The sequence below is a fragment of the Mesoplodon bidens genome (genome assembly GCF_964165515.1).
Source record: "Mesoplodon bidens genome assembly, chromosome: 8".
Taxonomy (NCBI): Eukaryota; Metazoa; Chordata; class Mammalia; order Artiodactyla; family Ziphiidae; genus Mesoplodon; species Mesoplodon bidens.
The window spans coordinates 111,237,079-111,255,803 of NC_138165.1; the positions used below are offsets into that span (position 1 = coordinate 111,237,079).

At 62.1% G+C, this 18,725-nt stretch overlaps 1 protein-coding gene across 1 annotated transcript; it reads left to right on the forward strand.

Moving 5' to 3' along the window:
• Positions 1–5,788: 5,788 nt before the first annotated feature.
• Positions 5,789–17,015, forward strand: KLHL30 (kelch like family member 30). Its single transcript, XM_081242254.1, has 8 exons — positions 5,789–5,942; positions 7,796–8,609; positions 9,876–10,014; positions 11,941–12,027; positions 12,562–12,717; positions 13,889–14,077; positions 14,614–14,759; positions 16,147–17,015. The coding sequence occupies exons 2-8, from the start codon at positions 7,836–7,838 to the stop codon at positions 16,396–16,398; spliced, it is 1,743 nt and encodes a 580-aa protein (XP_081098380.1). The 5' UTR covers positions 5,789–5,942; positions 7,796–7,835; the 3' UTR covers positions 16,399–17,015.
• Positions 17,016–18,725: the final 1,710 nt, after the last annotated feature.

The window sequence follows — 18,725 nt, forward strand, 5'->3', positions numbered from 1 at the left end:
GAAGGGCTGGCGGCCTGCCTTCCTCCCAGCGGGGCTTCCGGGGTGGTTGTGGTCCTCTCTTCTCTTTTCCTTTCGCCCACCTGGTGGCCAGGTGAGCCTTGAGGGCAGGCCGGCGGACCCTCAGCGTGCTGGTTGCCACCCTCCAGGTCTGCCCCGTGGCAGGAATCCACTTCAGAGCCCTTCTCACTGCTGGCCCGAGAGTCAGTCCCCCCGTCGGTCCCGAAGTTGGATGACTTGCCCTCTCGGCCCGCGCGCTTCTGCCTGGTCTTCCCTCAGGCACCTGAGATTCCAGCCCGGGTTTCCCACTGGTCCTCCTTCCGGAGTCGCCTGGGTGTCCCTTCTCTCAGTTCCTCTGGTGCCGGTGGCTCTGGTCGCGTCCCGAGCCTCTGCCTGCCCCCCTCGAGTCCTGCCTTGGTTCCTTCTGGTGACCTTGGGCCATGCCCCTCCCCCTCTTCTGTCCCCTTTCCCCACCTGTGAGGTGGCGGAGGCGCTGGGGGTCGGAGAGAACGGGATTCGACGGGCAAGAGACCAGACTCCCGAATTCTCTGGGTCAGGGAGGGAAACCAAGGGCTTTAGGGGAGCGGTGTCTTGCAGCCGAGCCGCAGCCCCAGCAGGCAGTGTGTGGGGGAGAGTTTTCAGGAATCTCCTACGGGCCGCCGCCTCCCTGCAGACAGACCCGTTGGGATAGGGGTCTCTTGTGGTGTCCCTACGTGCCTACAGAGCTTGGAGGGCTCAGACAAGATGTGGGATGGAACAGAGGGTCCTCCTAGCCAGCTGACTTGAGGCTGTCACAGGGAGGGACGATCAGGAAAATATAAAGTCGGGGCTGCCAGGGCCGGGCGGGGGGCAGCGCTGGCAATGGCTCCAGCTCCAGACCCTCCTGCAGGGCGGACACCGGACGTGAGTTTGCTAAATAAAGATCCATTCCTGGCCGGCCTTCCCACCTGTGCCCATAGAGAGAGAGAGCCCCACCTGGTGGGCACTGAGACCCCAGTCCTCAGCTCAGCTCGGCCGAAACAACAGAGGCAACATCCTTAGCCCCACAGAGCCTCCACGTCCTCATCTGTAAAATGGGGGTATGGCATCGACCGCCCATTCCCAGCGTCCTGGTGAGGGTGGACTGAGGTCCCGTGTGAGGGGGTCTCTGTCCTGGGGTGACAGTGACACCATCCCGTGTCAGTATTTTAAGGAGCAGGTTCTAATAAGCAGGGCACCAACCCCAGGCAGCTGGGAGCATCCCACACGCTGTTGCCGTCATGAGGCCCTGGCGCTTAGACCCAAAACTCAACCTTTGGAGCTAGACAAGGGCTGGTCCGCAGGGTGCTTCCGCTGCCCAGGCTGGCGGGGTGCAGGTCCAAGGGGGGTGGGGGGAGCCCGGGGGCCGGGCGTCAGAAGGTGCTGGGCACTCCGATGTCTCTCTCCCTGTGGGCCTCCCGCAGGACACTGTTGTTCAGAGGAGGCCCGGAGGGGGGTGGGCGGCAGACACAGAGCGCAGTCCCAGAGGTCACCTGCCGGCCAGGGTGCTCAGGAGAGCACTGAGCGGGGGGCCAGCAGCCCAACTTAAGGCGTCCCTGCCTACTCACTATGGCCTTGGGCAAGTGCCTCCATGCCCTCGCTTTCCCAGCTAAGGGACTGGACCAAGGCCAGCTGGGAGCAGCCCACAGTATCCTGGGGTCTAGGAGGGCCTGGGCTCAAGGTGAGTGGCAGGCAAGGGTTGAGGCGGGGGCTCAGACCCAAGCTTGAGGCCTGGAAGGGAGGAGAGGACTTCTCTGCTTGGCACTCGGGGGGACCCCCCAAATGCCCTTCTGCGGACACTCTGCTTCCTGGGGGTCCTTCTTATAAAACCACGGTGTCCTGGGAGCAGCCCCAGGGATTCTGAGTCCCTTGGCCTGGGCTGGGCCTGATAAAGCTGGGTTTCTTTTTAAAGATATTCCAGGTGATTCTGATGCTCAGCGACCTGGGAAACCCTGGCCCACTAGCAACTCTCCTGTGGGAAGCAGGTGTCCCCTGCTGTAGGCGAGGGCTGGCCCTGGCAAGGCCACATGTGCAGCTGTAAGGCCTGTTTGGACCCTATAATCCTGTCATCCAGTTGTCAAAAGCTCACCGAGGACCCTGGAGCCACTACCTAGGGATCCGGAAGCTGTGAGGTGACCAGACACAAAACAAGGTGCAAAACCAGGGGCTTCCAGAAGAGTCGGGAAAGTAGTGGAGAAAGAGAACCCCGTCTCTCTCCCCGGCTCATAAATATGTTCAGGACAAATATGAAGAAAAAGCTGTATGGGAAAAATATGGGAATAGTGTAAGCTGTTCACATATCAATGCATAGATTTAGGCAAAGTCAAACTTTTTTTTTTTTTTTTTTTTTTGCGGTATGCGGGCCTCTCACTGCTGTGGCCTCTCCCGCTGCGGAGCACAGGCTCCGGACGCGCAGGCTCAGCGGCCATGGCTCACGGGCCCAGCCGCTCCACGGCATGTGGGATCCTCCCGGACCGGGGCACGAACCCGTGTCCCCTGCATCGGCAGGCGGACTCTCCACCACTGCGCCACCAGGGAAGCCCCAAACTCTTTTTAATGACTCTAAAGTTCTTTTGAAGCAAACCATGAACAAAGCCAGCTGTGGAAGCCAGCCTCCAAGAAGGCCTCCAGTAAGCCCACCTCCTGGAAGCACGTCTGCTGGAGTCCCTCCCACATTGTACCTCAGGATACGGCAGAAACCACAGACAGCACCTCCAAGGAGAGTATGAGAGACTCCCATCTTTGTTGCTGTCTTATCTCTGGGGGAAGCTGGCCGCCCTGTTCGGAGCAGCCCTGTGGGGAGGTCCGTGTGGGCCCCCACCCAAGGCCAGCCTTCAGACAACTGCAGTCCGGCCAGCCCCTTGGAGCCAGCTAAGGACAGATCCTGAGGCAGAACCACCCACTAAAGGGGTCCCAGAACCATGAAACTGTGTGAGATAATAAATGTTCATTGTTTTAAGACACTAGACTTTGGGGTCATTTGTTATGCAGCAATAGCTAACTAATACAACAGACTAGAAGATTTTAAATAGAAGAGTAACGAAGGGGCTTACATTTCAAATATGACGACATCATAATTATAAAGCAATAGTCCATCAAACAAGGGGGTTCTGACCCCAGAATATGGTCACTCAGATCAACAGACCAGAAGAGAGAAAGCTGAGATATTTCACACAGAAAACTGTGCCCTTGAGATAAAGGCACTGCAGCAAATCCGTGGGGGAAAGAAGGAATTATTAATAACAGTACAGAGAATGTTGGTAACTATTTTGGGAAAAAAATGTATGACCGAGGGGGTGGACGGGTCTGATTGAGCAGGACCTCACGGTGTGAAGGCACTGGGCCAAGTGTAGGGGACAGTTTTACCTCCTGCTGGAGAAAGTGCCTCCATCACCCAAGATGATGACCCTCTTGTCCACACATCGAGCTGTAAACCTTGGTGATCTCACTCTCCAAATCTGTTCTGGGGGAGTAATCACAGAAGTGACACCGTACTAGTCATCATAGTCCAAAATGGCACACAACTCACAAGTCCATTAATAGGAGTGACTGGGTGTCACTTCCACCTTCTTAAAGTGTGATATGTTCCCTTTATGATGAAATTAAAAATCGTATTTTCTTTTTATTTTTTTGATGTGGACCACTTTTTAAAGTCTTTATTGAATTTGTTACAATATCACTTCTCTTTTATGTTTTGGGTTTTTTTTTTTTTGGCCACGAGGCATGTGGGATCTTAGCTCCCCGACCAGGGATCGAACCCACACTCCCTGCCTTGAAAGGTGAACTCTTAACCACTGGACCTCTAGGGAAGTCCCCAAAATCATATTTTCAAAAACTAATCACATCAGAAATGCTCACGATAGAATATTGTGATAAAACAGGACACACATTGCAGTCATTCTAACACCAGTGTGTTTATGGGGATTTTCTTCTACCAGTTTTCTTCTTTGTACTTTTTTGTGTTTTCCAAATTTCCCACAATGAACATGTGTTACTTTTATCATCATAAAAAGAAACAAGCAGCGTATTTTTAAAAACTGCACCACTCGGTAGCAATCTGATGATGAGGATATGCTGAGCCCCTGGTTTCGGGTTTCCCAAACTGACCTGTCATCCGAGGCGTTGGGTCCCCGAAGGGCCTCCTTTCTTGGCGCACGAGGGGAGGCGGCTGCCTGTGACAGTGGCCTGTCATCAGAATCCCCTGTCCTCATTTCCTCCAGCCTGAGCCAGGAATGCCTTAACCCTTCGCGTTCTGCCTGCAAACACAGTGGGGCTGGGAGGCGAGACCAATGACTCTGTTCCCCCTCCAGCGCCTTCCCCAGGATGGCCCTGGACACAGTGAGAGGTGGGGACAGCCATGAGGCCCCCGGGCTTGAGGCTGATGCCCGAGGCTAGGGGTAAAGTCCTGGGACTCTCTGGGGGCAGGGGGCAGGGCCTTGGGCTGGGCTGGGCTATGACTGGACTGGCCTGAACTGGGATATGACTGGACTGGGCTGGGCTGGGCTGGGGAGGGAAGCATGGATTCAGGAAAACTGAGTGAGCAAAGTATGGAAGAATTTTGTGACCGTATAATCAACTAGGCAATCACTGCAGTATGTGTGTGACGACTAGGTCCTCACGTCATGAGAGCAGAGACTGTGGTGCCCAGCTCACAACCAGCACCCCAGCAGGAAGCAGAGCCATCTGTCTCGGACGCGAGGTGTCATGACACCCAGATGCCCTTGGGAAATTACCAAATCTTGCCAGGAGTGAGACTGTCACCCTGGGACCCCCGGGCCTCTCTGCACCATGAGAGCATCGAGCCAATCCCTAGTGGGTGTCAGGAGGCCTCTGTCAGCCTCGGCCCTACCTGACTCTTCCACATTGCAGCACGCCTAGAAAATGGTTGCATTGGTAAGGCCCACGCGGGTACAGGAAGGAGGGGCTGATAGGTAGAGGCCCCACCTGACCTCACCAGGCTGCAGGCTTCTCTCCCGTGTACCTGCAGGCCCTGGGCTTTCCTCTGACCACTGGTATGAGAGACACGCCCGCAGCTCCCTGGCTCAAGCCCAGACTCAGTCAGGGCCTGTGGCTCCAGAGCCCCTCCGAGACCCAGACAGCAGGGACTGCCCACTCCAGGGAGGCTGTGAGCTGCCGCTGCTGTATTTGTAGACGATCCCATTGCTTAGCCATCTTTGATGCTCACGACTAATGAAGACAGCAGGGCAGGGAGGCCAAGGCCACGATACGAGGGGACAGATCCTTGGGACCCCACGACCCTGTTAGCAGCCTGGCAGGCACCTCTCTGGGCCCCTCCTTTACCACCGAGACTCCTTGCCCCCAGGGACCCCAGGTTTTGAAAGTCTTTGCTGAGCAACCCAATTTCTTCATGATGATAACTTTTTCCCACTTGACGGAGAATAAGAGGCCATGTGGGCACCTGTCAATAACCACAGGGAAGCTGGTACCTGCTGGGTGCTCAGGACACCCAAGCCCTGAACAGGGGGCTCCGTGTGGCCCCTGAGTCCCCAGCTCAGGCTTCACCGTCCCCCTCTTGCAGAAGAATAGACAGAAGTGGGGGGAACCGTGCCACCCCCGCCGTCAGCCAAACTCCACTGGGAGGGGGTAAGCCCAGACTCGCCCCTGCCCTGCGGTGCCTCCTGCCACCTGTCCTGGCTCAGGGGGTCGCAGGAGGCTCCAGGCCAGTGTGGGCTTTCAGGGAGGACAGCCAGGGAAGAGTTGTCACCTCTCTCCTTCCCCCACTGGCCACCCTCCCTCCCTCCCCACACTGACAGAGGCTAAAAATACCCTTCTGTCCCCACGTGGCCGCCCCGCCCAGCCCAGCCCAGCCCAGTCATATCCCAGCCGGCCCTCCATACCCCTTGGCCGCTGGGCAGTCCTGCTCTCCAGCCTGAGTTCTGAGACAAGGTCCAGGTGCCGACTGAGAGGTAGGGTCTGGGGGGGCAGATGGGATGGGCAGGTGAGGACCAGGGCTGGGACCAGAAGGGGAGGGTGGGTTCTAGTCGGACAGCTCAGTGGGCTTGGAGATCACAGCGCTGGGTGCTTTGGAGAGACCCTGCACACTGGCTAGGCCAGGCCCCTCAGCGTGGGGTAGGGGCTCAGCGGGCCTGCTTCCTTCCAGGTCCTGGCTGGGGAAGAGGGTGAGGGTGGGCCGGGGGAGGCTGGACCACACCTCTGACTGCAGCCAGGGCCACAGCGTCCAGCCCCTGGCCGGAGCTGGGTTAAGGCCCTTTGGTGTCCTGCCCACTCTGCCCTCCTCTCTCCTGGGCTGGCAGGCACTGGGTGGAGGCTCTGAGACCCTCTGGAAGTGCCCGCCCCCCTGCTGGAACTGCGGGGCAGCAGGTGTCAGCAGACAACCTGAGGCCCCAAGGGAAGGTGCTGGGCACCCTGGCCCGCTGGTCCCCGGGGCTGCAATACCTGGAGAACAGGGACACAGCAATGAGGGGAATGTGAAGCCTGGGGGGGGGGGGATGGCCGCCTGACTGATCTCCTGCACTCCCTTGGGAGGGAAGGGCCGCCTTCATCCTGGCCAGAGAGACCGCTGGGTCAGGCAGGATGGACACTGACCAGGGCTCCCTACCAGTCCTGTCTGGGCAGAGCCCAGGCAGGTCCTTGGGCCCCTAGGTGGGTTCCTTGGGTGCTTCCCTGCTCAACTCCCGCCAACAGCACACCCGCCCCGGGGCATCCGTGGTGCACGGTTCTGCTTATGGGGCTTTGTCACGCTGAAGGCTCTTGGTTGACCCAGAATTTTGCACTGGCCTCTGCTTTGATGGGTCCGAAGCTGCCCCCTGGTGGACAGACAGCTTTTTTGCTGTGTGGTAACTCGGGGTGAGATCACCTGTGCAGAACTTTTCTTTCTCTGGGGCGGTTTTCTTAGGGCAAAAATATCCGAAGATCATAAAGAAATATGCACATCATTAAATAAGCCCAGAAAAGGATTTGCTGAATCAGGCAATGTGAACAGTGACCGCCCTCCGGAAAGTTTCCTCTGCCTGCTTATCTTTACCAACCTACACCCAGCGACGTGTAACCTGGGGGTTCAGGGCCCAGGCCCCCGAGCCTGGTTCCCCCACGTCTGAGCTGTGTGGTCTTGGACAAGCGACCTGAGCCTTTTTTGCCTCTGTCTCCCCACTTGTAAAAGGGACTCAAACAGCACCCAGCTCTCGGGGTTGCCGCGAGGGCTGAGTGATGAGTATTTGTGCAAAGCTCAGGATAGGCCTGGCACGTGGGGGGCACCGTGACAGCACAAGCTGCCGCGGGGACGTGACCCCTCGGCCCCCTTTCACCGCCAGCCTCTTAATCGGCAGATGAGGAAGCTGGGATCAGAGAGGGGCGTGGCTCACCAGCAAGGTCATGGCCAGTGAGGACCTATGGGGCAGAAACTATTCAAACGCCGATGCTCTCCCCAGCAAGGTGGGATCTGGGAGCAGAGGAGGCCACTTGGGGGTTTGGGGGGCCACAGGGATCCCCACGCTCCAGGAGGTCTGTTCTGCATAGCGCAGAGGTATGGAAGGGGGGCTGAGGCTTGGTTCTCTTGCTGGCCTGTCCTGCCCTGGTCGCTTGACCACGGCTAGGTCTCCTGCCCTCTCTGAGCCTCAGCCTCCTCCCTGTAACCTGGGAAAGACACTGCCTGCTGTCCAGGGCTGTGGGGATGGCTTAGGTGACAGGCTGGGCGAAGCGCTTCACACACAGTCGATGCTCAGACCGACGGGCGGGTGGATGGGTGACTCGGGCCAACGAGACCATCCCCGTGGCTGACTGTGCTGGCTCCTCTCCCTAGGAGCCCGTGGGGACGCCCGTGAGTAGGTGGCTGCGCAGTCATGGTGTGGAACGTGGACGACCTGGACTTCCACCTGCCCTCGCATGCCCAGGACATGCTGGACGGCCTCCGGCGGCTGCGCTCCCAGCCCAAGCTGGCAGACGTCACGCTGCTGGTGGGTGGCCGGGAGCTGCCCTGCCACCGGGGGCTCCTGGCACTGAGCAGCCCCTACTTCCACGCCATGTTCGCGGGCGACTTCGCCGAGAGCTTCTCGGCGCGTGTGGAGCTGAGGGACATGGAGCCTGCTGTGGTGGCGCAGCTGGTGGACTTCGTGTACACGGGCCGGCTGACCATCACCCAGGGCAACGTGGAGGCGCTGACCCGCACGGCCGCGCGCCTCCACTTCCCCGCCGTGCAGAAGGTCTGCGGCCGCTACCTGCAGCAGCAGCTCGATGCCACCAACTGCCTCGGCATCTGTGAGTTTGGGGAGCAGCAGGGGTTGCTGGGTGTGGCTGCCAAGGCCTGGGCCTTCCTGCGGGAGAACTTTGAGGCTGTGGCACAGGAGGATGAGTTTCTGCAGCTGTCCCAAGAGCGGCTGGCCACTTGTCTGGCCGGCGACCTGCTGCAGGTGCAGCCAGAGCAGAGCCGGCTGGAGGCCCTGCTGCGCTGGGTCCGCCACGACCCCCAGGCCCGGGCCCCCCACCTGCCCGAGCTGCTCGGCCTGGTGCACCTGGACGCCGTGCCCCGGCCCCGCGTGCAGCAGCTGCTGGCCACGGAGCCGCTGATCCGGGAGTCGGAGGCCTGTCGGGAGGCCCTGTCCCAGGGCCATGAGGGGGTGAGTGACGGGTGGGGAGTGGGGAGAGGAGCTCCAGAGACCCCACCGGCATGGGGACAGACAGTGTGACGGGGGTGTCCCCAACCTTGCAACTCTGCCTCCCTTGGGCCGGTTACCTGTGAGGGGGTTGCAGTTCATCCCCAAGTACAGGTTGCGCCCCTGTGTGTGCCATATGCTGGACGTGAGGGGAGAGGGACCCCAGAAGTGGTCACTCCCAACCCCTGTCTTGAAGGAGCCCACAGCTTGGTGGGGACAGACCTGGAAACACACCTAAGGCAGCATGAGAAAGGCCAGCGCTGGACTGTGGGCATCCTCAGAGGGTCAGGCAGTCACGGAGAGCTCTCCGGAGGAGGCGGCATCTGAGCTGGGCTTTAGAGGAAGGATAGGAGCTCGGCAAGGGGGGACATAGTACAGGAAGATGGCACAGCTTGTGCCCAGGCAAGGAGCACGGACAGGCGTGGCAGCCGGCCACCACCCGCCCCTTAGGAAGCTGCTCGAGCGTTTATCGGGTGCAATTTCCTATCTGTGCTGGAGGTGGGCCCGGTGGGTGGACAAGTCCTAATGAAGCAAGGGGCCAGGGGAGCCGAAGTCTGTCCGCTGCCGGGCAGCCTTGCTCAGAAGGACTTCTTAGGAGCCACGTCAGGGGATAAAGACGTGGCTCAGGCCAGGGGCGGGGTGTGTGGTGGCAAATACTAACCGCTGCCCCGCCAGGCAGAGGGTGGCCTCGTGCTGGAGCCAGCTAGGAGCCCCGCCCACTAGGTCACCCTGTGACTGAGGGTGGTGGGAGGGCAGGTCTGAGAGGCAGTGGAACCCCGGGATCCTGGGAGCTCTGGGCGGTGGCTACTTACCCAGCCAGGTAGGAGCATCCCAACATTTCCTACTGGGCCATCCCAGCGCGACCTGCCACAGGCTGGCTCGGGTAGCTGGGCTCCTAGTGGGGAGCTGGGGAAACGTACGGGCCTTGGCCGCTCGAAGGGAGCAGGTCTCACGCGCAGGCACACCAGGACCTGCTTCCCCCCGCCTCTCCCGGTCCTGAGTGCTTCTTACCCGTCGCCAGCACGGCGTGTGGACATGTGCGTGTGAGTGCACACCCACGCACAAGCACACCCGGGCACGCACGCCCTGCAGCTCGCCCCGCCCTGGCACAGGGCCACATGGAGGACCCACGGCTGCCCCCAAATGCCCCGGCCACCCCCCGCCGCAGAAGCCACCTTAGCGGCCTGCCGGCACCCGGCGCCTCTGACCCCAGCCCTCCCGGCCCCACAGGCGCTGCTGGACCTCCCGCAGGAACTGGAGGAGGTTCTGGTGGTGGTTGGCGGGCGGGCGCTGGAGGAAGAGGAGGAGGAGGGCGCCGAGCAGCTGGCTCCCCGCCCCGGGAACTTCGCCTTCTACCACCCCAAGGCCAGTGAGTGCCCGTCCCGGCGTCCAGGGCACGGGCCCTGTTGTCCCCACACCCCGACACGGGCTGCACAGAGAGCGGGGCACCCACTGGCCTCGCGGGGGCGGGATTGGGGGCTGCAGAGGAAACCGGGGCCCCTGCAGGGGAGGGGGCTGACCGTGGGGGGCGCTGCGGCCCCCTCTCCCTCCAGCCTCAGCCCTAACTTTGGGCCCTGGGGCCCTGGGTAAAGGGTCCTACCGCCCAGACGGCACAGTGTGGGAAGGTGGCCGCTGGCCGGAGTGGGAGGGCGGCCTGACCGCTGCTTCCTCTTGGCACCCCTGCCCTGTGCGCCCAGTGGAACCAGGTCCCAGGGGGTGGACAGAGGGCTGGGGGTGCAGGCAGCCTGGGGAGCGAGAGCTCAGGCTCTGGGTCGGCCCAGCGGGGCCCTGATTCCGGCCTTTGAGCGGATCTCTCCACCTCCTTGAGCCTCGGTTTCCTCATCTGTGAGATGGGCTTTGTAACAAGGGGCCAATGGGAAGAGGGGCCAGGCCTGCCGTCAGGATGGGGCCTCTCCCGCCCGGGAGCCCCGTTACGTGCCCCCACCTGCAAGAAAGCAGGGTTCAGAGGGCAGCAGGACGGCGGAGGGGCCACACTGGCCCCAGGAAGCTCTGTGGAAAGCACTGAGGAGCTGGCTGCTGCCCTGGGGCCGCTCGGCAGGTGGCCACCACCCCCATGGCGTCAGCGGCTGGCGGGCTCCAGGAAGTCCAAGACCGGCTGTCCCAAGTCAGGGGCTGACGAGAAGGGATTTGGGGGCTGACGTCAGGAGCTGAGCCCAGGAGCAGCTGTCCCTCGGACCCCGAGGGGAGGGGGCAGGGGGGCACTGGCAGGCAAAGGTCTGGTGACCGCTGGGCAGTCCCCACCCTGGGGTGACACAGACATGAGTCAGTGGGACACGCAGTCCCTGTCCAGCGGGCAGGCACCCGGCGAAGCCTGGGGTTTCACATGTCCTGAAAACTGTTGTAAACAGTAAACAAAGTCCTCCCAGAGACATCCCCGAGGCCCAGGTCTCTCCCACAGCCTCCCACAAGCACCCAAATGTGTCCATTATAGGACTTAACCATTCCCACACTTATTGCCTCATTTTGGTTTTTTCAAAGCACTTTCTCATCTCTTGCTTCAGTTTCCCTCATGTAGCTTCGTGAAGGCAGGTCCAGCGTGGGTGCATTATCCCATCCCTCACATTAGGGACTGTATTTTTAACAGCAGCTGCCGTCTGACAGACGAGTCTCCTGTAGTCCCCACACCCCCGAGAGATGGGAATTAGCCCCATTCTACAGAGGAGGAAACCGAGGCTGGGGTTTATCCAAGGTCACACCGCTGGTACAGAAGAGCTGGGATTGGGACCCACTCTGCCTGCTACATGGCCGTGTCTGATCCCCCACACGCTGCCCCTGGGCAGGGAAGGTGCTCAGGATGAATGAACGGATGAGAAATGAGTGAATGAATGAGGCTTGTGTCATAACCCACCTGTGGCTAGTGATCAGGCCCCTTAACCCATTCCCCCATCCGACTGAGGTGGGACCTGACTCAGGCCCAAGAGGGCCATCGGGGGTCAGTGGGATCAGCTGCAGGGTCAGGGTGAGACCTGGCCTCTGGAGCCTGGACTACTTCTCGGCACACCCTGGGTGCAGTCAGGTGTCCAGTCTGGGTGCCGGGCTCTGAAGGCGGCGTGGGGCACCAGGGGTCTCCAGGAGCCGAGCCTGATGCACACGCAGCACCTGGGGCCACCTCGAGCCTCACCCCACCCGGTGTCCTCCCCCACCTCTGCCCCCAGCTGAGTCCCGCCCCTCGGCCCTCCCCACCGGTGCAGGGACATTTCTTTACCCCTTAGAGCGGGGAGGAGAGGCCCCCGCAATGGGCCCAGCCTCCCTGACCCCTCTCTCTTCTTGCCAGAGAGGTGGATGGCGCTCCCAGACTTCCCTGACTACCACAAGTGGGGCTTCTCTCTGGCGGCGCTGAACAACGATGTCTACGTGACAGGTGGGCAGGCGGGCGCTCCCCGCCTTGAGCCAGGCTCCCAGCAGCTTAATCCACAGAGCAGATCTGACCCCTGAACGTAATGCCCGTGAGAACCAACCCTCCCCCTCCCCTCAGTGGGATCCCTGCCCGTTTAGTCAAGGCTCTTCCAGACCTTTCCATCATGTGAAAACAAGGACATTTAAAATCCACACGAGGGTGCAGGGAACCGTTCTGTGTTCTGTCCTACAGCCGGGGCCTCCCCAGAAGGAACTGTGATGGAGGGTGCCGGGGTCAGTCTTCTGTTTTATATCTTAGAAGTTGGGGGGTCCTTGTAAGGTTTGATTGAGAAAAAAGCTTCCACTGGTGGAGGTTTGAAACCACTGATCTTGTCCCGCTTGTTTCTGGGGTGTCCAAGTCACACGGCGAGACTGTGCCCTCACGGTCACCCCCCGCCCAGTGTCCAGCAGGACGGAGGCCTGGCGTGGGGGGAAGGGGGCGGGGCCCTGGAGAGCCCAGGCTGGCGGGCGCCCGAGTGGACAGAGCCTCTCCCGGCAGGGGGCTCTCGGGGCACCAAGACGGACACCTGGTCCACGACGCAGGCCTGGTGCTTCCCGCTGAGGGAGGCAGCCTGGAGGCCTGTGGCGCCCATGCTGAAGGCCCGCACGAACCACGCCAGCGCGGCGCTCAACGGGGAGATCTACGCCATTGGCGGTGAGGCTCCCTCCCCTCGCCTCCTGCCTCCTTCCGGCCCCTCCTCGCCCTCTGCCGCCTGGCAGCCTCTCGCCCCCACACCTGGGCCACCTACTCCCTGGGCATTCGGAGTGAGGCTCAGACGCGAGTCTTGGTAGCCGGCCCCAGGGTGATTCAATGCTCTCCAGGGACGCAAGAACAGGACAAGGAGTCAGTCCCCGAAAGGGACCCATGAGGAGCTGGGGCCTCAAGCTGCCAGCACGGACGACCACTCCCATCCCAGACACTTGGGCTCAGCCCTCAGCTTGGGGTCACCTCCTCGGTGACGTCCCTGGGGTGAGGGGACCCACCGTGCCTCCTTTTGCTGTCACCTTTGCCCACACCACGCCCTCAGCCTGAGCCCAGGGCCCACCTTATCCCCCTTACACCCCAGAGCTGCTGCAAGGAGACGCTAACGGTTAGATGAGTATTGAGACATGAGATGCGTGTGGGAGTTTCCCAAGGCCTCTGGAGGTGACAAGCTGGCCCTGAGGCCATCCTAGGTGCCCCACCTGTCCTGGCCAGCCCCCTTGCCCTCCGTGGCTGCCGTATCTCTGACCCAAGGGTAGAGGGCACGCGTAGGGCCCAGGGCAGCTCAGGGTCCCCAGGCTCTCAGAGCCCAAGGTGGGCTCCAGGGAGAGCAGGAAGCCCTCCCACCCACGGCTGGTCTATGTCATCGTCACATCCAGAGCAGAGGTGCTGCCTAAAGCCCCCTCCATACTGACTTCCTCTCTCCCACGGAAGGACCCCACCATGTGAGGGGTCGGGGGGGTGGCTTCCTGGGGGCCCCACGGGCACCTCTCCAAGCGCCCTGGGCTCTGAAAGGTTCAGAGAGGCTGGGCTTCACCGTGAGGCCCCATTGCCCACTCTGGAGTCGGGCAGTCCTGGGTCCAGGTGCCCACCCTCATGCCACTTCTTGGAGGTGAGGCCTTGGGCAAACACCCTCACCTCTCCGAGCCCCAGCTCCGCTCCCTGTACAATGAGGATGTCACCTGCCTCTCAAGGCCGTGCCCCTCTTCTCTTGCCCTTCCCCTCCTGGGGCACCCGGAGTGGTCCCTGCGGCCTCTACAGAGCCCCAGACCCTACGTTTCCAGGAACCTTCCCTCATCCTAGCCCCCTGCAGCCCAGACACCTCCACCCCTTTCGCCTGCAGGCACCACTCTGGGTGTTGTAGAGGTGGAGAGCTATGACCCCTACACAGACACCTGGACGCCCATCAGCCCAGCCCTCAAGTACGTCAGCAACTTCTCGGCGGCCGGCTGCCAGGGCAGGCTCTACCTGGTGGGCTCCAGCGCCTGCAAGTACAACGCCCTGGCTCTGCAGTGCTACAATCCGGTCACAGGTCGGGGAGAGGGGGCATGGGGCACGGGGTGGGGGGGGGCCGGGGCCGGGCCACCAGTCCCTCCCAGAGTGGCTGAGGGGTAGGTGGGACCCGGGGGCAGGGCACAGGTGGGATCCCACCTCAGTGAGCGGGAGGGTGGGGGCCCCAGGGGTAGGTGAGGCCGAGGGGGGCAGGGCGCGGGCTGCCACGGCCCCATCAGCGGCGGATGGGACAGTCGAGGAAGGCAGGGGACCAAGGGGGCAGGGGACCAAGGGGGTCACCAGCTCAGAGCCACAGCTCCATCCCAGCCTAGAGGTATAGGGGGCTGGGGGCAGAGTGCCCAGGGCGGGGGGACAGGGTAGCCCAGCCCTGGGACTGAAAGCTGTCTGGCTGCTGCATCTGCCTGGAACTGGCCTCCTGGGAGGAGCAGTGGCCCGGACCCCCAAGGCACAGTGGGCGCCAGCTTGGGCTCTAGACTCTGTGCCAGGCTTTGGGCCCCCTCGGGAGCCCTGGCCGCGCGGCCGCCTGGTGACCTGGCCTGGGGCGTGTCCCCGCAGACGCGTGGAGCGTGATTGCCTCGCCCTTCCTCCCCAAGTACTTGTCCTCACCACGCTGCACCGCGTTGCACGGGGCGCTCTACCTGGTGGGGGACAATACCAAGAAGGTCTACGTGTACGACCCCGGGGCCAACCTGTGGCAGAAGGTGAGCCAGCCTCACCTCCCAGGGCGACCCCCACCTGGACCCCCGACCCTGCAGAGAGCAGGCCTGGGGACGGTGGGGTCTGGGGGTGTTGCCACCGAGGGAGGTGGGGACAGTGAATGGAGACACAAGAGCCCAGAGCCCCCCTGAGGATGGGCGCGCCGAGGACCTCGGGCTGCTGGTCACGGAGGATGCTCCGTCCCCAGCACACAGCGCCTGTCCTCCTCCTCAGGGGGCAAAACCGGGCTCAGCCGGGGGTACTCAGGGACCTGTGGACTCAGAGACAGGGCTTCCTTCTTGGTGTCGGCCGGGCCCGAGGGGGAGTGAGTCTCCCGGCCCTGGGGGTGGTCAAGCCAGGGAGGGGATTCCTGAGCTATGGAAGCAGGGAGCAGCCATTCCTAGGCACCCCATTCCGCCCACCCCCATTGCCGCTACTCTCTCCCTCCTCCATCAGGCCCGGGGGAGGGGGCGGTGGGTGGACCCCTGGAGGCAACGGAGCCCTGGCCTTTCTCCCTGTTTCTTCCCAAGAAGGAGGAGGGACAGTGCCCGGAGCCCGTGGTGGCCTCAGCACTAGCTGGGCCAGCAGGGCAACAGCAAGGCCTCTGTGATCCTGCTGACCGCAGCTGTCCCCTGGCGTCAGCGCTCAGCTGACCGGAGGCCCCCATTACAGCGGCAAAACAGGTGCAGGGAGGACCTGCCAGGCTGACGCTTTCTTCCTGGGTCCCGTCAGCTGGGCCCATCCCAGCCCACAGCATGGTTCTGGGTTGGGTCCCAGCTGTGTGGGGCTCCACTTGGTCCTTCCCAAGCCTGGGGGTTTGCCGCCCGTTACTTTCTTCACCTGGAGACCTCTCTCTTCCTGCCCTCCCAGGCTCTTCCAGAAGGGCCCACATCTTTAGCCCTCGCCCCGGGGCCCCCATCCAGGGCACCCCTGAGGCTACGGGCCGAGGCAAGGGGTGCAGGGGCAGGGCGATGGGTCCCATGGGGCACCAGTCAGGACTGCGGCCACGTCGGTTCCCTCCGAGAGAGAACAGCCAAGAATCAGAAGCGCAGCCCAGCCCTCACCCTGGGAGGGAGCCCTGGGGTCAGGCCTCCACATCTCCCACCCCCTTTGACTCCCCAGCTTCAGATGTGAGCAAATTCAGGCCTAAGAGAGAAAGAGGGGGCTGGAAACATCATCTTGGGAGACGGGAGCAGTGGGGTCTCTCCACTGAAGGGAGAGTCTGAGGGGTCCTGGAGGGGCAGCCGGGGTGAGGTCCCAGGCAGCAGGTGTGCTGGTGCAGTGGATGGGGTGCGGGCCGTCCTCTCTGCATGTCCCCCCGTCCCACCCCGAGGGCACTGTCGCCACCACCCTCCAGTCGCCCACTGGACGCTGACCGAGGACCGTCCACAGGTGCAGTCCCTGCACAGCCTGCACGAGAACGGGGCGCTGGTGCCGCTGGGGGATGAGCTGTACATGACGGGCGGCCGCTGGCAGGGCATGGACGGCGACTACCACGTGGAGATGGAGGCCTACGACCCCCGGCGCGACGCCTGGACCCGCCACGGCGCCCTGCCCCGCCTCTGGCTCTACCACGGGGCCTCCGCCGTCTTCCTGGACGTCTCCAAGTGGACCCAGCCCTTCGGGGCCACCCAGGAGCCCTAAGCCGCCCCTCGGCGCACCTGGAGCAGGCCTGGCTGAGCCCCCGCCCCGGGGGACGGCCCCCTTTCACTGTGGTTTGTGAACCAAAGTGTCGCCGTCCCCTCCAGGGCTTGGGCTGGGTTCGGGCCACCAGGGGACGTCAGAGACACAGCCTTGGTCTCCGCAGCCACCACGCCAAACTCTGAGCTGACCCGCGGGAAGGGCTGGGCCTCTGGAAGCCTGCATGGATGGGAGAAGCAGCTCTCCTGCCCGTGGGGTGTCTGGGACCTCAGAGGAAGGAGCTCAGGGCCGGGGGAGCCTTGAGAGAACTCCGGTGCTCTCTGAATACTGGCCGCTCCTGGCTGTGTGTCCCACTGGTGGCTTTTGGAGGACCTGCACAGGTGAGGGTGACATGGAGGCCCAGGAAGCTGAGGCTGTTGCAGAGGGTGGGCAGCACAGAGCAAAGGGCCTGAGGGGGGGGGTCAGCGTCCAGCCCTGGGGGGCCTGCTTCTGCCTGTCCCACAGCTGTGTGACCACGGCTGGCAGCCGACCCTCTCTGGGCCTCAGGCACATGGGGCTGCCTCGGGTGGGCTGTCTGCTCTCCCTGCCCCCAGCCTTACGTTGGCACCTTGTTTCCAGACTGTTTCTGGGCACAAAGGAGAGCCAGCTTTTTCTGTGTCAGCCCCAGGAGGGCAGCACTCACAGAGGCTCTGAGGGAAGGGGGTGGGGCGTGGGGGGAAGGAGAGAGGGTCCTTCCACCTGCTTGGGGGCTGGGGGCAGAGGGGGCAGCAGGGCTTCCCAGGGAGGCGAGCAGCAAGAGCCAGGATCCCCCCTGTTTCTTGGGGTGGTTTGCTTCAAAACAAAGGCTCTTCATCAGAATGAAGGTCCCCAGACGGGGGCCCACAGGGGGTCCTGCCGGGACTTCGGGGGATGGCCCTTGGGCACTTTGGTGGCTTGCGCCCAGGCGGCCTCCTGAGCGAGGAAGAGCAGCACTTGGAGTGACTCGCGTGGCTCGCGCCTGCCCAGAGCCCCCCGACTTGGACTGGGTCCCCTCGCGGGGCTGGCCCCGCCTCCCTGCTCCTTCTCACTCATCCTGAACAAGGCCAAGTTTGTAGCCAAGGGGATGATGAAGGACTCTCACTGGGTGCTCAGTGGGCCAACCCCTTTGACACAGGCTCCATCAGGGGACACAGGGCTACAGATGGGGAGTTCTGGGTCCAGCCTGGCACCGACCAGCTGAGGCCTCGGGTACTTCCCATCCCCCTCTGGACCCGGGTTTCCTCGCCAGGAGCAGCCCGCAGGCTCCTCTGTGAAGGCATCAGGGACCAGAGGGGCCTCTGACATCCCTGGTTCTGAGGAAGGAATCCCTGGTCCCTCCAGCTTCTATGGATCCAGATCCACTTTGCTCCCAGGCCTGAGCCCTCACAGCCATGTCTTATGGGAGAATTGAGTTGGCCCCAGGGCCCAGACGGAGCGGGGCCTGCTGAGCGTCTGCTCTCTGCACCTGAGGACACGTGGTGGGCTGGTGGCCTGGGTGAAAATGCGGATGAAGGTTTCTGGATCCTTGAATCTTTCCGTAAGAAAATCTTCTGAATTTTCAATCCAGACAGTGATTGAAAGTGCTGTTTCAAAACAAAGACTCAGCGTGTCAAAGTGGACTTATTTTGATGACAAACGGGTAGTTGAAAAGGTGGTGTCCGAGGAGAAGGCCTGCTTTCTGCCCCACTTGCCCTCATGGCACTGGGAGGCAGTACTTGGGATGGGGGAGCATGGCCCGCTCCAGGGCCTTGTCCTCAGCTTTGGGGCGCCAAACCGCCCTTCGTCTGATCAGCAGAGCTGGAATCGGGCCCCTCCAGTTGAGTGATGGAGAATAGTTTAATGAGGAGCTATTTCCGAGGTGCAGGCAGGCTGAGGGGGGACCCAGCAAGGGCTCGCGCAGCTCCCAGGGCTACCGACGGTGGGGAGCTGCCACCATCCCTTGGCCTCCAGGGCTGAGCAGAGGCGATGCAGACCCCAGAAAGGGAGCTAGAGGGAAAGGGCTGCCAAGGAGCTGGGGCCTTGGCTAGAGGAATGCAGCCACTGCCACTGCCACTGCCACTGCCCCTGCCCCAGTGCCTCCCACTGGCCAAACCCAACCAGAATCAGAGAAAGACAGGCCACTGACACAGTCTGTAGTGGCCAGCCTGCAGGGGCAGAGAGCAGGTGGAGAGGGCTGGACAGGGCACCAGGATGGGCAAACAAGATCTCCAGCACACAAATCAAATAAGAGATTCTCATGTAAAATGGACACTCGTGTACTAATTCAAGCAAGGATGGTCATGGAGAACCCAGGCCTCCACACCCCTTTACAA